The 20,011-nt window shown below is 34.1% G+C and overlaps 1 protein-coding gene across 3 annotated transcripts in view; it reads right to left on the bottom strand.

Annotated features, from left to right (window-relative positions):
* The window catches only part of KCNH7 (potassium voltage-gated channel subfamily H member 7), a 206,793-nt gene that overhangs the window by 65,710 nt on the left and 121,072 nt on the right, over nt 1-20,011 (bottom strand). For all 3 annotated transcript variants that reach the window (XM_071435032.1, XM_071435034.1, XM_071435033.1), the window contains exons 3-4: nt 16,915-17,070; nt 1,412-1,840 (exon numbers count right to left, since the gene is read on the bottom strand). In XM_071435032.1, the coding sequence (XP_071291133.1) occupies nt 1,412-1,840; nt 16,915-17,070 (585 nt within the window). The remainder of the gene's footprint in view (nt 1-1,411; nt 1,841-16,914; nt 17,071-20,011) is intronic.

The raw sequence follows: 20,011 nt of genomic DNA, 5'->3' as shown, positions 1-20,011 counted from the left end.
GAAAAATTTGAATCCTGACTTGCATTTTCAGATAAAGTAGTAGTTTTTGAATGATTTAGGAAAACTCAAAATAAAAATGGAATGGGAAAATATGTTAACCGTATGTTTCCTTTGGTAAGAATTGAGCCCTTTGGGACTGTAGTTTACTTTTACTTGTTGTATTTAGGGTTTTGCATTCTCCCTGCTCAGAAACTGCAAGCTTGGAGCAGATGATTTAAGCTGAATCTTGGTTGCCTAACTTGCATGAATAATTTTATAGCAATAAGAGGGTTTTATGGCTCACCGTTGAGTTAGGCAATTAGGACTTGCTGGATAAATTTAAACATCTTTTCAGCATAAGGTGTCCAATTCTAACATGATTGTAAGCAGATGGCATCAAGGATGGTTACAAATCCTAATGCCTTTCTGAGAGCCATCCTCTCTTCTGCTGAATTTTTCAAGAATGACTATATATGACATAAATTAGGGCCTGGTTCTCTACTATTTTGTAGTTTATGCACAGTGAAAACAGAGTGAGAGTGTTTGTCGATTTACACTCTAAATGATCACATTGCAGGAGAGGCCTTATTAGTTCAATTGGATTATTGACTCCTCATAGTAGAAATCATTTTCATTAGTACTTAACATTTGAAAAAAGTTTTTCCATAAAATGGAGATAGAAATTTTTGCTCCTTCATTTTCCAAGTATTAAAATTATGTGGTAATTTATGCATTAGCTTTCAACCACTGTAATCAAAGATATTTAATATTCAAACTGATTTTTACACATTTTCATAGATGTATAACTGGATGAAGAATGGCCATTTGGGAACTACTACAATGAAAAATTAATATAATAGCACAAGGAGAAAATCACACTTAAATGAAGTTTACACTGAGCATTTCACAATTTCACTAAGTATTTCACTATTCATTACACAAAGCATGGAGTTGCTGAAGATGTTTTCTTCAGCGTGAGAGAAAAAGCATGTCTCAGTGTTGGATCAGTGAATGTAAAATCTGCACATTACAGATTTAAGAGAAATAAACTTATCAGTCTCTGAAGTAGGATTTCATACAATCAAAGACAATCTAATATCTGTAAGTATAGGAGAGAACAGTACATGCAATTATAATTTGATCACCTGATTTTTTTCCCCCCAAACCCCAATATTAGCTTTAGGAATGCTGGCCCCAATATTTGCTATATCCCTATAGAGAAGATCAACACCATGATACCATTAGTCTCCTTGAAAATGGAAAACAATCTTTAGTGTACATAAGCCTGGCATATTTGGGCCCTTAATATTTTCAATGCACCATTGAGTCATTATATTTAGCTTTGTTTACAAAGTGATGATTATTACTATGAAATATTGAAAATAATCCTTTTTTAGTACATCAGAGAATAGTGATTGACTTTCTACCATACCTTCACTTGCGTGACGGTCCCTAAAAATGTTCTTGGGATGGACATTAAAGCCTTCTATGTCATGTACTGAAGAGGCTCTCCGTATACTACAAATACTTTCCTTTGATCTGGAATGGGTTAGTGGATTGCTTGTCTGTATCATGTCAGGGTAAAGTCTGTCCCACTGCTGCTTAGGTGATGAGTGGTCAAGAGGTCCAGATATATTAACCAAAGGTGAACATTTACTGTGTTGAATCAGTGCTTTTGTATCATCCACTTCTGAGGGACTACAGCTTTCTTTCGTAGGTGATTTAAAGTGCTTCATTGCCACTGAGTCGTCGCTGTGCTTGGATGAATCGATTATGACTGCATCGGGGTCTTCCTGGGGTAAGGACTGCTTTCTGTAGGTCAGAAGTCTCAATCCTGGTAGCCGGAACCCAAAAAGTCTGCCTATATGTAAATACACAGAAACAGAAGAAAATGTTACCCATTAGCGTCTGATCATTAAAATCAACTTTTTGTCACTTACAATGAATGATAGTAGCTATTCCTAATAAATTAAAATGATTAGTAATGAAATGTGGAAATATACAAATACAATATAACTCCAAGTTTGTTAGAGTTGGGATGTTAAAAGATTTCATAATTAAGTTAGACATAAGTTTTTGAGCTTAGAATGGGAATAGCAGCATTAATTCTACAGCCTATTTTAAAAGCTATGAGGTTCAGACGATCCTTTCTAAATTAAAAATCTATGTATCTATAACAGACTGCCAGAATATATCTAACACTTTGCTTGGTAGTTGTTATCCTGAAATAGATATTTGTGGATTCTAATACTAGTGGAACTTCGTGTGCTTATAAATGTACTGCTGATATATGCATTTATTTGCTACAGGTTAAACAGGAAGATACCAAGGCTAATTTCTTAGGATAGAGAAATAAGCTGTATATCAGTTTTGCTACAATCCTCTCCAATAATTACATCTGATGATTAGGTGAAACAGTTTTAACAAGTTTAAAATGAAAAGTAAAGGAGCAAAGCAAAGAGAAAAGAGTGACACAGCTTTCAAGCATCAGTTGCACCAATACAATGCAATTATTGCTTACATTTGCATGCGATGGGCTGAGTTAGGTTTGATGTATTGAATGGCAGGGGAGACTATTCTGAGTGTGTGGAAAATTAACACTTTGTGTAATGGTAAGAAATGTCAGTAGCTGAGAGGAAGAGTATAACATGGTGCATAGAAAGAAACTATAGTGGAAGAATTGCAGAATTTACAGAATACCCTTCTAAAAAACCAAACCTAAATAACAAATATTGTTAGGTTTGGTGTAATACAACTCACAGATGGAGGTATGGGGACTTCAGATGTACAGAAAGCATATTAAACAGTTTAGAAAAAACAATGCTAAAGAAAGTTTAACAAAATAAAATAATTAAAAATTTGAAGTGATCAGGTATGATTGTATAAACAGTTTGACTTATTTAATAACTTTTGTATCTCATTGCTTTGCTACATAAATGTTTTCAACAGTGAATCAATAGTGAAATGATTTCTTGGAGAAAATTTCTAAGTATATTCTTATTCTCTCTTTCTGGGATAAGAAGTTCAGTTTGGGATAAGATTTTTTTTCAGTCAGTTTAAATTGCCAGAATTTGTAGCTACCTAACATTTATTAATATTTACCACTGTAATCTATCATTTGATACTGACATGTTTTGAAATAGTCTTTCTTTTATGCCTATGGCAGACAGTAATTGGAGAAAAATAGATGACCCAGCTTAATCATTTAATGTTTTAAAATGGATGTCCTATATATTTAGTATTGAATATGGAATTGTATTTTGAATTCTAAATGAATGAAGGTGAGAGTACCCTGCTCAGGAAAACCTATCTAAGACCTGAAGCTGCTGTACTAGATGACACCAAAGGTCCATCTAGCACACTGTTGGACCTTGATACTTTCCAGTGGTGGATACATGAAGAAAAAAATTTAGAGTCACTACATTGTGTTATTTCTCTCAATAAATTTACTCAGTTTCTAGCTATCTGAATTTCAGAAAATTCCTGAGCTAGAGGTTGTTTGCTCAAACCACAAACTGAATGTTTGGTGTACCTTTCTTCTATGAATTTGTCTCAGTGTTTTTAAAAAATGGTTTTAGTTTGATCTGCAAAGCATTCTATACAATAAAACTCCATAATTTTAGCATATGTTTGTGAAAAATACTTCCCCTTACTTGCTATACATTTGATGCCTTTGGGTGTCATCCTGGTTTTTTAAGATTTTCTAAGCCTTCTGATGTTGTCATTTATGAACAACATGAACTTTCTCACACACTTTCTGTAAATGACATTGTTTCGCATTCCTTTATGGAGGAGGAGAAAGTTGATAGACTGTTGGTTGGACCAGTGTCACTGGAGAGGTGGCACTGTCACCCTCCAATCCGCTGTCACTTTTGGAAAACTATAAATGTTGAAGTCATAAAATAAACTGCCCTTTTTTCATCACCTTGAGAACAGCGGTGTGAGCTTGTGTTCTTTCATGTCCTATAGTGACATTTGGGAGGGTTCTAGTTCCTGTAGAAACCAGCTAATAATTATTCCCTTTTTATAGTCTCAATATAGTCTTAATATATTTACAGCTTTTCATGCATCTGCTGAATTGCTCTCTGTATACCTGTTCTGCAGGCTGAAGAACACCTGTGTAACTGTATTGTGTACCTCTGAACATACTTCTCACTCTTCTCAGTTACTTTTTATTTCTGATGTAATCCTTTTTGACAATGGATTACACTACTGAGCTACTCCCAGACTTAGGATCAATGCAGTGAAAGAATGGCTTTTTGTTTTGACCTTAGTTCACTTCCTTACAATTACCAATATTTAATTGCATTTTTGAATTATTTTTCTAACTGTGCTAATTTAAGATATTTTTGCAACAGAAGAGAATTTTTTTTGAAGTTTGGTAATAGATAATTTAGTCTCTAATATTGTGTCTGCAAAAAAATTGCTTTTGTTATTTTATCACTAGGCCACTCAGCATCCTTGGATAAGTCTTTGAATCTCATGTAATAGTCTGAATAATTTTTTTACCTTCTCACCTCATTGTTAGAACCCTTTTTATCAAAGTAATTGAAAATGTACTCTAAAATAAAAAACCTGTGAGTCTATTGATAATATCCAAGTGTTTAGAAATCTGGTGATTTATTTCCACCTTTTTCCCTACTTTAAAATATAAATCCATGTAATGATAGTACTTTTTTGTCCTTGACAATTTTTGAAAAAGTTTGTTGAATTCCAAATATTTAGCATTGAATTTATCACTCCAAGCATATACACACAACAGTAAAATAGACAGAAATCTCTGTTACATAAACCAGAGTCATGCATCTTTAAAACAGCAGTTAAAAGTGCCAATTTTCAGTCTACACAGTGATATTCACCAGCGTGAATCTTGGGAGTGTGTAGATGTCTTCTAACTTACTAAGCAAGCTTGAACACTACAACTGCTCACATTTAAAATTAGTGAAGAATGTTAAAAAAATATATTTTTTTAATCCACATAGAATTGAGCTGTAAAGGTGCTTATAAATAAATTTTGAAAGCTTATTGCATCCAAAGTGAAAAAAAATACTATAATTCTCTTTTTTATCAATTACGCTGAAATTCTTAAAAACACCATTCATAAGGATTTCTGGCATTAGACACTATTCAGGGCTTTTTGTTGGCACTCTATTTTAGTCATATTCATGGTGCTGCAGATGGTCTTTTCTGCCTCACCACGTTAATATGACCACGTTATACTGCATTACTGATTTAGCTGTCTAACTGCAGTTCAGCTGGAAAGAATACTCAGTGAGAGTTTTGCTTCTTGTTAAGAATTTTGGGCATAAAATAGAAAACTTAGATGAGCAGCTTTTTGCTTTTCTTCTATATACTGTAATAAATAGTCTCAAACCCTATTTCCTGCTTTTTAATTTGAGTATTCCTAAGAGAAGGAGTATTGCTATTATTCAGTGAGCAGGTAATGAGCTACATGGTGTGTTGAACATTCATCTCTCTCCTGTAGCTAAAGATATCAGAGGGCCCATTCAGAATTTGTGTAGTTTACTGATCTGAGCTGAGCAAGGAAGTGTAATAACACAATTTGTCACGAAGCAAAATTCATTCAGGCCTCAGGCCTGCTGTCTCAGTATAAAATAAAAGTGCCAGTGGAAGCTTTCCTGGCCTCCTGCCTATGGGGTGAAATCTTTTGTTTTGTAATCGACAGCCCCTGCTTGTCTAAGCATGATGTCAGAGCAGATGAATCTTGGGTTACAATTCTCAAACACGTTTCAGATGCAACTGGCTATTTACTATGAATTCAGAGATAATATTACATTAAAATCCTTATGTTTATTAAAGACTAGATTGCCAAATTCTTCTTAATGCTGAGTCAGAGATTTGTATGATTGTGTCTTCCTAAGATCAATTGAGGAAAGCAGTTGAGTCTGAATCACAATTCCAGGTGTACATTCCACCTCCTCCTTTATACCTCACTTTACTGAATAAGTTATTTGCAAATGAGTTAATCTGCTGGTTGCACTTATTCTCTGTGCCATCTCAGCTGTTAAAGTTTCTGAATAGTAGAACTCAGTCCAAAAATATCACTGTAGATGATATAGGACTCTTCTAAACTCTTTGCAGATAGAATTGTGTCCAAAGTCTCAAATGCAAATCAACTTTTTTTGTGTTTGGGAATCCTTTTTTAATTCTGTCTCATATTTTGGGAGATCAAAAGAGAAGACTTAGCGTTCATGGAAAGAAAATGTTTAGGTTAATAGTTTTAGGGAAAAAATGCAGGGAAAAATCCTATCTTGATAAGAAAAGTTAATATCCTTGTTTTTCCATATGTATTGCAATAAGAAGTGCTAACATTAATAGAAAATTGTTATTCTTAGACACTGAATACAACCATATGGAATTTTGTGTCAGAAAAAAAAGGAAAAATGAAAATTAATTCCCAAAAGACCTTATCAACAGCTACAATCATGATTGCAAATTTTCTGCCCCATCAATACAAGACGATTCCAGCAAAAATATCTGAACAAGGATTTCTTTCGTAACCCAATACACTTGCATGGCTAGCTATTCTTGTGTCTGTTCTGTGAAACTATTTCATAAAAAGAAAGGGAAATTATATTTGGCCCGATCGTTGCCTTGATATAGTGAATGTATTCCCCAAATTTCTAGTGATGAAAATGTATATTTACTTACAAGACACAGTGTTTAAGTCAGAGAAATGCCTGCAACTGAGAGAGTTTTACCTTCTCTGTAATTTCTTTAGTGGTCTCTGGGTAGTGGTAGATGCTGTGTTATGTCCCAAGGTTTGTTTAGCCCATGTCAATGGGATTCCTGCAATACTATCCCAAGCACTGAAGAAGGGTAATCCTAAGAGATGGCTGCTGAAAAATTGTGATGGCTCCTCAAAGAATTGCTCAGCTTTTGTAGTATTGTTATTTTCATGCTGATGCAAAGCAGTTATCCAAACCCCAGAATGTGAAAGCAAAAGGAAAAATATTGACTGGTCTAGCTGGCAGCTAGATTTAGTGTATTTGTCTCAACATTCTCTAGATTTAGACTTTCCAAAATCAAATCAAAGGAGCTCAAATATACAAAGAGTTTGCAGAAGGTTGTCTATGTGAGGTGTAGAAACTGTCAGAACTGTTTTCTGATGTGATATGCCACTTCTCCTGAGCTGAGAGATGAACAAAATTGAGCTGCTCATGTTTCTGTACAACCTGTTGTCTGTGCTAGAGTGTTGAAGAAAATCAGGTCTTGGATAGTTTTACAATATTGAATGACTGGTCTGGCTATAATATGAAACATATGTTGCTTTTTCAATATCTAAGATTAAAGAATAGAACATACATATCCGCAATGATCAACCTATCATAAACAGATTTCCTTCACAGGGGCAGGTAAGATAGGTCAATTATTACAGATTGTCCTCCAGAGCATGGGCTAATTCCATAATACTTTTATTCTGAAACCTTCCCCAAAGAAAAAGCAAAATTACTTTCACAATAGTAGCACAAGTCAGACCTTCGCTGAAATATTTTCTCATAAATGAATGTCACAGAATTCCAGGATTTAGGTTATCAGAAATATTTCACAGATAGTTATTGAATTGCTGCTCAAAGGCTTGGAAATACCATCTAGCAACTCATGTGATAATGCCTTATTTTCTGTCTGGGCACAGCAGGCCTTGGGACAAAGAATTAAGAAAGAGACAAATATGGGTTTTTTTCAGTTCTTTTGCCCAAAACGTATTGAAGCATACTTAAGTGGATAATTTTCTTGCTCTGCTCATTAAATAATTTATTTTCAGAAGGAAAAAACAAGGCATATGCTATTATTAACATTAGAAGCTAGAACTCATAATTCTCAGACACTGAATACCCTTATATTTTTTATCCTCTGGTGTGGTCTCCTTTAACTTTGCCACTTCTTTTAGTTTTCTGTAAAATTTAAGGTTGCATGTGTCTTCCACCAGTATAAGAAACCAGCAATCTTTATGTTCTCTTGTAAGTGAGAAAGATTTTACTTTGATATCTGCACATAGGAATCTGTCAGAATATGAAAGGAAGGGAATGAAGCCTCTGACTGCTTGTGAGGCTGCCCTGTGTGTGGTTGATGAGTGAATGTAGTCAGAACAATGTAAACAGGGTGTCCCTCAAAAGTCATAATCTTGATATCCTTGAATGTTAATACCAATTGGTACATTTACATGTTTTTCTTCCACTTGTCGATAGAAATGTCATTTGACTTTATCTTATTCATTAACTTACAGGAATTGAAGTGCTTTTGTAAAAAAGCTGTATGAAAAAATAATTTTTTGTCCACTCAGAAAGAGATTTTATTTCTTGCATTTTTATTTCTTAAATATGATTAGAAGTATGAAAGAAAAAAAGAAGTAAATGACTGCAATGAAAAAAAAGAGCAAGCATCACAGAAAATATTATATCTAAATTATTTATTACCTAGCACAATATTTAGCTGTCTTGGTATGACTATGGTGGTTTTTTTGGCAGCAGGGAAAAAGAATTTATTCTGTCTATTAAACCAGGCTCTCAAGAAGTTCTCAGCCCTTCATCACCTTGGCTGCCAGGCTTCATAGGATAAAAAATATTGCTTTTCTCTGAGACAGGAAGCCTGAAGATGTTTTCTATGTTTTAACACTGAATTCATAAACCACTATCCATTTCTGCAATGTGTTTTGTCTCATATATTGATTGAAGTTTTTTATGCTCTGCATACTGCAACTTTCAGTAATAATAGGATGAGAAGTATCATTAAATTTGGTTTTTATATGTCATATAATTATACTAAATTTAATAGTTTACCTTTTATATCTATATTTTTGCAGAAATAAATACTCAGACAGTGAGAGCAAGAGCCATATTATGACTTGCACTCTTCTAGAAATATATAAAGTGTAATGAGATCTTGAAATAATATAGCCAGAACAAAGCAATAAAAGGACTTTTGTAGACAGAATTTCAGAAGATAGATTTACCTGAAGAAGAGCCACTTGAAAGGTTGTTACCATCTGAAATACAATTAAACTAAATTTACAAAAAGCTTTTGCTTGAAACAGATTCATAAAAAAACCAGACTATTAAGAAAAGAAGGCAGAATATCAAATTTCCACATATTTTAGAAGCAAATTCAGGTAGCTTAAATTCAAAGACAATATATGTAATATGCAAAATAATTGTTCTGAAAGTCCATTGGCTTTTTATTTAGAAAATTTAAGAAGTATTCAATTAAGAAATATTTAATAATTACTAAATCAATATATGTTTCCAATTACCAAGTTTTGAAGTTGGCTAAGGTTCCAGACAGAAAACTAAAGTAGGTGTACTAATATGCTATTTCTCATGAAATGGAACTTCTAATTAATGGTAAATTTTTTGCTTGACAATGACAATTTTATTTGGATGAAATTTACTGAAAGTTGAAGAATTCATATTTTTCATCAGAAGAATAGACTTTATTCACTGACTCTTGTTCAGAATATGAGCTTAGTTTAATTTTCCTGATAGGCCTCACTTATTTCAGCTCTTCATGGCAAGAACTCTTCAGACTATGGGTCCTTGCCAGTTCCTCTCAGGTTTTGAAGTGCCCAACTTGCCTGGATGCTTAAAACAATCAAGTAATAATGACAGGATTCTATGCTTGAGAAGTAAGACATGGTGGAGGTAAACTCCCTTATTTTTATCTACAGATCTACTTTGTTTGCTTATTCTAAAGCAAGGCTTTTCAGGTTGAAGGCTATAAATAAAAAAACATATTTCTTGTAAACATCTATCTAAAATCTTCTCAAATCCTTTGGAAATTTTCCTGCTTTCTAGTACAGTCATTTTTGTCTAAGCTTGAGATACGTTGATAGTTCTGATTTTTTCCTCTTCAAGGTCAAAAACTATAATTCAATTTGGCAAGCGCACAGATGTGTTAAGTTCTCTGTGCTAATTCTTATTATGAATAATAGAGACGTGTCTCTTTCTTCCATCAGAGAATGAAGTAAAACTCACTACCTTTATACTTTCCTGAGGGTATGTATTATAATGTGGGATGACTTCAGAAAATCATTATCTTGGCCTTTAAATTACCTCACAGAACCCCCCTGTTTTCAATGTCCTGAAAGGAACAGCTGGATAGGAGACCTGTTAAAAATTAATAAAAATATATCATTGGAAGACCTGTGTGGTATGCATAAGTTGCCTCCACTGAAAGCTACTGAAAGCTGTGTCACTCTCTCATTTTCAATCTCTTTAAGCAGAGATTATTTTTTTTTACTGAATGTTTGTACAAGACATGGCAAAATAGCTCTGTGATTGTAGCTGGGTGAGGCTGTATTTTAAACAGCTAATTACAGTACATGGAATCCAGGGAGGCTTCCTTTCTGAGCTGAGCCCCAATAGCAGCCATCATGAGGAAACAGAGGTAGAGCTACCCCTCTCATAATTCTCTGCAAAAGAAGACTAAGAAAAATCATTTATCTCAGTGGCTGTTCTATTAATTTAGGCAGTTAGGCATTTGTGGAGCATTGAAGGTGGTAATAGCAGAGGTTCTTCTGTCTTTTACTGGTGATTGGCGTTTGGCCATATTCCTTTGCTAGGAGTTCAACACTGTTTCAGTTTGCCTAATATTTACTGTAACTTACCTTGGAGACAAATACACATAATTGGCACTGGGGTTTTCAGAATCATGTTGCTGGTTGGCTAAATAGAAACCTTTGTCCTCCTGAACACAATTTTTCTTGACTAGCCCTCACTGAATATGAATTTGTTTCCAGTGGTGCAGCTAAAATAAGATCCTGGACAAATTTCTCATTACATTTTGGGCAAAGTCAGAGGCTTACTCTTACTTATACATGCCATATTCTACAAGGCAAAATTGCATGCATCAAGCAGTATGCAGTATTTCATGACAACATGGCAGTCCTAATATTTCTAGGACTAAAAATATATGCTTGCCTTTCACTAAACTGCAGTATTTACTTATATAGCAAAGTGCTCTGCACAGAGGAAAGTAAATACTGTGTTTTTAAGCTAGCTCTTTTACTAGTAGGAAAATTTAAATTGCAATTGTTTTTGTTTACATCAGTGTATAGAGTGTTCTCTACTTCTCAGATGTAATTCCATGGCTAGGGCCAGGAAAAAGGAAAACTTGCAGAAGAGTAAGCACCTTGAAGAAGTTGTTTCAAAGGTTTTCTGATTATAGTTTCGGCTGTTTTAAGAATATTATTAGCCTCTTCATTTTATTTGAACCTTATCCAAAAAAGGTTATTTTCCATTTATTGGATGCATAACAGATCCTCTCATTTCCTTCACAGAAAGAAATCCAAGGAATTATTCTGGAGTGTCTTTATTAGGCTTACAGATTTTGAAATGATAAAATGATAAGACAATCCTGAAACATCTCTCTTTGGCAGAATGCAATTACATGTTTAATCAAATAACTTTTAGGACTTTCTCCCATGAGGTAATTAACATGGTGTTTGGGAACCAATATTTAGCTTATAAATTAGTACTTCTAGCTAGTCAAATTGTTTTGAAATTAAAAGAATAAAACTTGTGATAAAGTTACCTCATCTGACTAGCTGTTTTATCCTACTGATTAATAGAAGTTGTGATCTAGACAGGACTGGATTAAATGTTAGAAAAAGCATTATAGGTCAGTAAAAAGGTAGAATGCTCTAGGTGGAGCAGAAAATGAAGACAACCCAGAATTAATTTCTGAAAGGTTTTTCTCATTGCAATCCCACAAATGGTCTCTTTTGAGTAGAAAATTATAGCAACATTCTTCATATTGAATTCAGGATCCTCAAACTATGGATTTCTTCAGTTTGAGCTGGCTGTTGATTTTCTGAGTTCAGTGTATGTCATGGTTGATTTTGATATCTTGTAGTCATTAGTTTTACAGACAAGAAGTGTTTTACAGACAAGAAGTATTTCACAGCTTTGAGGAATAGAATCAGGTGCTGTGAGCAAATAGTAATTTATGCCACTACTTCCGTAAATTGCTGTAAAAACTCCTCATAAAATAATGGAGTGGATGGACATGCCACAGCGGAATGTTTGAGAGATTTGGGAATAAAATTAGACACTAAGGGTCCCTTTCCTCAATCATTCATATAAAAGACATATTTACACCCAGAAGTTATAGCTTAACAGTTTATAATAAGGATTTTAATGAAGTTTGTACCACACACTGAATGGGAATTCATATGTTATTTTGGTTAACAACTGTTACTTGCTGATAAATTTAAATTACAATTTGCTAGTGTTCAAAGAAAATTTTTGCAAAGGTGGTTTAAAATCACATCTCTTCTTAATTTAGTTCATTGTAGAAAATCTACTCAAAGCTCTGTGCTCATTTTTACAGTGAATCTAACAGAAAGGAGTTCTCTTTTACCATGAGTATCTTGCTAAATATACATTATTTATTCATTATTTCAGTTGGAGTTCAAAATTTTGTACAGCTTTGCAAACAGCTAGATTCATGAAAATTTATGAACTACATTTTTGGGAATAATTTTTTATCATTATAGTGACAATCAAGAAACTGTTAGTGTCTTAGAAGGTGTAAGAGAGAAAAGTCCATAAGAACAGTTAGAGATGAGTAAAATCCATTTTTAGGGCTTATGTAGCTCAAAAATATCACTCTTAACACTTCAATGCACTACACAAATATTGCTTCATTTACATAGCAGGTATTTATGTCTTCAAGTGTTCCACATGAAGTGGAGTAAAGTTATGAAATGCTTTTATCTTTTGGTATAGATGTTAATTTCGGAATTCTAAAATGTTTACATAATCTAAGAAAAAGCAACACAAAAGCCAAGCAAACTTATTAGAAAATAATTGAAGTAATAATAAGTAGAATTCTCAAATATGGAAATGAGACAAAGCTTAGAAAGATTGAATGATGAATGGGCATCTCTAGCAGAAATCAGTTTCTCCAAGTTTCTCTTTAATTGCACGTTGTACAAATATATTCTTACTGGACAAGAGGATGTAATCCAGTTGTGGGGTAAGTAAGAACAGAGGAAATTTCTGCATGACTCTGAATGCAAAGATGGAACAGGGGTAGTACTAAATTAAGTTTGATTAGAAGTTTAAAAGAAAAGATGTGGCAAAAGTTTTGGGCTATACCCTTTTTTCCTCAAAAAAGAGAAGAATTATACATGAACAAAGGCTTCCTTAGTTTTGCTAGGGAGCTGGCATACACTGGCAAATAGAATTGCTGCAAACTACAAAAACAACAAAACAGAAAAGAGTGAAAAATCAGTTGGCTGTGATTTTTTTTGTGATTTTTTTACAGAGGAAGTGCATGCTAGGATCTTCTGAAATTTCACTATTTGGGTATGCAAAAACTGTTCCAGCTGCCAGTGAGAACTGGTGATAAATTCTTGCCAGCAAATATAAGAGGAAGGAAAGGACCAACTGAAAGAACTTTTACACTGCTATTGTGAAGCCACTATCTTCACTTTTCACATTCCTGCCTATTCAGACATTTGCTGCATACAAGATAGGAACTCTCGAGCACCAGATGAGAAAGGATTCTATTTATACTCAAATGTGCTCATCAAACTCCTGCAATATACGTTTTCTTTTTAATCTATTATTATCATCATCTGCCAAGCCCAGTGCTGAATCAGAACCTAACTGTGTTAGCCATCATCCTGGCACATAACAAAAGACACGTTCCTTGTACTAGAGAGCTTACAAACACTGTTGGAAATATCCGTCAGTATTCAGCTGATAAATTTTTAAATTTTTGCCTATCCAGAGCTAAATGCTGTCATTGAACTAAACCTAAAAAATGCTACTTGTCTTCCATAGGTCTTAATTTTTTCAGAGGGTTCTCAGACCTTTAACAGATTAAAATCCCTCTTTCCTTCACAGCATGAAATGCTTTCTTATTACATTGCATTAGATTTTACAGAATCACAGAATGTTCTGAAATGGAAGTATCACTCTTAAGTGAATGACCCATACAGGGATCAACAACCATCCACAACCTCAATGTTATTAGCACTCTGTTGCAATCAACCGAGCTCACCTCAGTGGCAATTTCTGTCATGAGGAACTCTATGGTAAGTGGTAGTGTTCAAAACTGTTGGCTGCAGCTTGTAGAATAGATGCTTTTAGAAGAAAGGAAAGGCTTTTCAAAGTTACACTTGATAAATTTGATCAACTCTTGATAAATCCATTAGAGGAAGGATGAGAATATGAAAAGTTATCTTATTTTCTAGGGACTGGAAAATAGCTGCAATCTATTTGCTTCCTAATAACTTTTACTTCTCTCCTGCAACCTGACTCAGTCTTTTCTTTTTTCTTTTTTTTTTTTTTTTCTCCCGTCTCTTGTTGAAAAGGCATTCTAATTTGAGAAATCTCAATCTAAGGAGCTCTGGAAAGAAATCTCATGATATGTGTGCTTCTGGGTAGTAGATGTTAATGTAATCTGAAATCTTTTGTCTTTTGTCATTAGCTGTTGCTTTTCCTGGTTGTCAGAGATGCATTGCACTTGTTATGTGTCTGGTTCCCTCTCTATTTTTATTCTCTAAATTGGTTGCTGCATTCAAAGGGATTTTGTTGCTTTTCCCCCCCCACCCCGAAGCAGTACCTATTACCGTCCATTTTGTGTGTAATCCAGTGAAAAGAGATCATCTGGTTTACCTGTTCTAAATAGAGTATGATGATGAAAAACTATCTCCTGGAGAATCTGCTGTGTACCTTTCTTATGCTGGGAACATGACTTTAAAAATATGTTTTCACGGGTAAACAATCCACCTTTTTTGACTTTTTTTTTTCTGGCTTATTGGTCTCTCTCTGCCTTTTCTGTATTTCAAGACTTTTTTCTGTTTTAGTTTAAAACCGCTATTGAACTGTACACAATATCTTGCAGTTATTTCTGGATGTTTTGCATAGCTTGGCCTCTTTCTTGCCAAGAGGAATTTTTGGCTATGTAGCATATTTTGTATCCCCATCCATCCCATCCGGCCCACATAACAGTCTGCTCTGAAACCATAAGCAACTCAGGAGAAGACGAAGCAGCCATGTGCCTGCTCTAGTTTCTGCCAGTTTCTGGCATCTGGCTGTACCCACTAGCAGTAAAATGGTTCAAGCCACCTTTCCTTGCCTCCTTCTGCACCTTGATCTCTCTCTGAGAGAGATCAGTTATGTACTGAGCTTGGAGGTCCGCTTATTCATTTTTCAAGAACTCTCAGCAAGGAAATCCCCTGTGTACATCAGGTGTAAATACCACAAAACAAGAGAAGGATGTTTTGACGAAGTGAGGGTATTTTTTGCAGATTTCCTCTTTAGTGGCTTTTCACATTAAAATGTGTCAAGTGATAACACTTGAAAGGGTACAGTGATGTGTCACAGATATGAGAACAAAATGTTCTTTTTCAAGACATGAAGCTCTGTTTTTTCTACCCAATTGGTATTTTACCTTCTATTTTGTCCATAAAACCACAGTAAGCATGGCCAAGCCGAACAATTTTATCTATGTTATAAAATTGCCTTTTAAATGAAGGAAGGAAGATGTTTCAATCTCAAAAAACCATGGTATACTAAAACAAAACCAGAATATGGGTAGGGTTTCCCTGATGTACTTATAATAATTTTTTTCTGATGTAATTTTTAAATTTTTCTGATACTCCTAATAGGATTTTAACAGTATCATTTGCAGAAAAAAAGTGTTATTTTGGTATCCCAAAAAAATCCCAACAAAAGATGCTCTATTGGTTATTAAAAACCCTCCACCCAATGCAAAACAGAACAAACAAAGGAAGCATAAAAGCACAAGGTTTTAAATATGTACTGTAAAGAATATTTACAAGGACTTTTTAAAAAATCTAATATTTGGGGAACAGTAATTATTTGTAGACTGCAAGGTTCCAGTAATGGAAATTTCCTTTGCTACATTCTTATGTACCCTGTCATTGTAGGTTTCTATGGATGCTTCAGACACTATGTAGTGTTTGCATCAAGAAAGTTCTCTCCTTGCTTCTCACAGTGAGAATTGTACCAGTCTTTATTTCTTAAATAGAGAATTCTGAAGTGTTGATTTAACAATAAGAATACTTATGTTCCTTTATTGTACTAGTGTTAAAGATTATCTCACTGTGAAAAGGTATTTTCCAAGTGTTAATGCTCACTGTTAGAGCATGCTGTGCTTGACTAAGAGCTTGTACATGCTCTGTGTACAGATGTGTTCTCAGAACTCTTGTAGTAAGAGTAGATTACGTGAGTGGCGACGTAAAGCAGAAGGATTGTGTGCTGTTGCTGAACACAGTGAAGGTCAGCAAAAGAGCACACGTTCTGCAGATAGTGGGACAGAAAGATACGCAGTGCACTTGTATAAGAAGTGGACATTTGTGTTGAGTTGTCTGATTTTGACAATACTTATGCTCCAGAGTGGAATGAAAACAAAAGCATTTCCTGTGTATCCACCCATCTACCCTCCATCTTCCAAGTCAATCTAAATACTTCAATTTGATAAAATCAGGATATTTAATTATGTTTTAACTGATTGTTATATTTTCTAGTCTAATTTAATCACATTTCACCAACTATTAATCAAATTTTTTTAGAATAAAATATAATTATCCAATTTCAAATAAACTAAAATGAAATATCTGGGTTATATCACAATGCTTTTTTAAGGTTTCCATTTGTAATTGATTTTTGTCAAGGGTAATGCATTTATGTGAAAGATTCTAGTTTTTATGAAGTTATACGTCCTAGTACTATTCACAAGATCTAGGCTGTTAGTACTACCAAAGGTCTGATAGATTATTTTACTATTATCTTGCAGTAGGTTTGCTACATTTAGCTTCTTATGATTTCGGATTATTGAGTCAGTCAGTGGGATTGCATCCTTTGCTAACCTATTGCCCATGTTGATTATTTTGCCAGATAAAAGTAGAGGTAAGCAAAAAAATTTCATTGTGTAACTTACGATTTACAAGTTTAGATGGTAATATTGGCTTGGACTTCTCAGGAGATGTCACATTCTCTTCATCTGTTACATACTCAAAATTAATAATAAACATCATTGCTACTCCCTCTTGATTTTTCACTGGAATTATGTGGGTGTTGCAAATGAAGGTAGATCCTGCAGATGGATTAAAAAAAAAGAAAGAAATATATAAATGGAAGGAAACATAATTTTTTTCACTTCAGTAAGTCTAGTTACACCAACAGACAGCGAAGAGTATTTATTTGAATTCAATAATTGAGCATCAAACATATTATTCTTTGATTTAAACAGTAATGTTTTCATAGAAAGAAATGCCACTGTTCATAATTTCTTGGAGCCTTACCTTTACCAAAAAGCGTCTCCTTTGAAATGCCAATTTTACTTTTTGGTTTCTTTTGTTCACTGGAAGTGCCTATATAGATGGACTTGTAATATGGAGATATTTAACACCAAAAGTAGAAAACTGAACACTGTTCCAACCACAGTCCTTGAGAAGAAAGCAGATCCTGATTCTTCTAAATGTTGAACATTCTTCAAGCTTTTGGTTCTATTACACAGGATGAGTCATGCATTAAGTATTTATGGATGTAAATATACCAGTATTCTTATTTTAGCTCTCAGTCTTTTGGGGATGTTGGGGAAATGTTTAGATTTGTGTTAAAATTTTTTTTTGTTAGTTGATTTATACTTCATCACAATAATCTTCTAAACTGTGCTAATAATTTTCAATAATTTTCAGAAGGGTTTGAATTAAGTGTTATATACAATTTGAAGTAGGAATTCAAAAATACCTTAGCTTTCACATGTGTGAAGCATACTCTGCCTATACTAAAAGTAATAGAGAGTGTAAACTTTCATTACCTCTGGTGTCCAGAATGTTCTTGTTTAAAAACCTAATTACAGATTTAAGGAGTTCTTTGTGTTAATTCTTCCACTATGGCTTTAGAAGTTTCAGTTGACAAGGTCATTAGTTTTGATTTAATTCTTTCTCTTAATGTTACAGAACATAGTGGTTCCAAAAATAATGTGATTGCTGTAAGCAATACAATAATGTGCTAAAAATTTCATGCAGACACAACTGTGAGACGGGGTCTTTCTATGATAACTAGGGACTGGTTTAATGTACATCATCTGCAATTTAGGCACTCAAATGTAGTAATCACTGAAACTTAACAGCCTGTGCAGTTTGACAAAAACAGATCTTGATCTAGATTGTACACAAGTATTTTTTTTTTGTTTGTTTCCATTGAGGAGAGAGATAGTACAATTTGTATCATTACAACCAAGACCAGATTCTGGCCTCTAATATTTAATGCAGTACTTGCTATAATGTGGCATATATGGCAATTCGAGTTATGTATAAAATTGACATGCTGGCCTTTCAAGTTTTGCAGCTGTAACTTCCATCCATTTAATAAAACAGTTAAGCTGTGGCACTTGCCACAGTTTCCATGGTTACAAGCTCAATGTCTTTAGTAAACAGAAAATAAGCAATTTAAGACTGTTCCATTAGAGCTAAAAATAGAAATGCTGCAGGCCAACCATTGCAACATAGACTGGTTAAACAGAGGGGCTAGAGAGAATTCAGAATAATCTTTGTGGTTTTAGCTAACAAATAAAATACATACTGAGTTCAAAAAGTCAAAATTATATTTATTGATTTGCTTGGAAGGAAATGATATGTATGAAAATTTATAGGCTGAGCAGGTATCCCCCAATATCTGGAGGTGGGGCTTGGCTGAGGCATGCATGGCTTTGAATAACACTGCAGTGGATCAAAGGTTTGTCAGTATTTGCAAAGGATGATGATGAGGACACTTTAAAAACTTTCCTGCTTTTGAAGGCAAGGGTGTTTCAGCTTTTGAAATGCTTCCCACAGTGCTAACTAATGACACTATTTCCCATTTGTGTAGAACATTCCTCCCTAAAGAATTTACAAACCTCATTTGTACTGTATCTAGGGATTTGCATCTCTGGGGAGATGCAGGAGTTGTTTAACAGTCCACAGCTTAAGAACATGGCAAAAAGAGCAGATGATTGAAAGTTTAAGCTGTATGTAGATATATTTCAGGAACAAAAAATAGGAAAGTTTCATGTGTGGTTTTAATTAAGCATGGTTCCTTTGAAGACCAAATACACCAGACTAGTCAAGTCCACTGTAGTTCATTAGTCTAAATTTTTCCAAGAAACCCAGGCTATTTAAGAGGAAAGGAACATTTACGTTTTTTGTAATACTGAAAGTGGAATGTGGAAGTTAACCAAAATATAATGACAGTCGCAGTCACTGTTCCTGACATTGCTAGTGTTTTTCTTTAGTACAGACACTGCTATCTGCTATACACTTCTCAGTATCTAATTCTATTGAAGGGACAATAAGGAAATACAAAATTCAAAATAGCAAGGAATATTCTAATATGATTTAAAAAGAAGAGATGGGTACAAAGAAATAACATTGACAAACTCAAAAGATAAGCTTTGAGTTGTTAGAGTTGATAGCAATAAAGAAATAATAAGAAGAAGCTTGTTTACAAACAATCTTATTCAGTATTTGCACTCTGGCATCCCACTGCTCTTCATTGCACTCAGCATGTTTTTCCTGTTTGGTCTCTATGCTGAATATTTCAAAAGTAAGACATGCTTCCACTGAGCAATAAAAATGGTAATGTAGTTTTTGGAATTTGCATTTCTTATCTAACAGCACCGGGCAAGTGGATGATTTAATGAGAACAACTAGGAAAATAATACCTTCATAATTAATAAATTCAATAGCCAGCAATACATCTGAATTTTCTCATGATTACTCCTGAGGAGTAATCATGAAATATACCTGTTTTGCACTCTTGTTATCATCATTGGAGATGATAGAGGACAAGTTAGACATTTTCTTATCAGCTTGAATTCCATGGTTATAGGGACTTGTTTACTTTTATTTAAGACATTGTAAAGCCCACTGTTTCACCTAGTTAAATTAGTGGAAAAATAATCATATGGGAAGAACAGATTTCACTCCCCTATTTGCTGGGTGGATATGATTCCATTGTTATGTATTCAATAGTATGATTTCACAAGACCACAC

This window comes from Agelaius tricolor, unplaced genomic scaffold, assembly GCF_023055355.1.
Source record: "Agelaius tricolor isolate 1412-34295 unplaced genomic scaffold, bAgeTri1.0.p SCAF_10, whole genome shotgun sequence".
In the NCBI taxonomy this organism is placed as follows: Eukaryota; Metazoa; Chordata; class Aves; order Passeriformes; family Icteridae; genus Agelaius; species Agelaius tricolor.
This window is presented reverse-complemented; position numbering and strand designations above follow the sequence as displayed.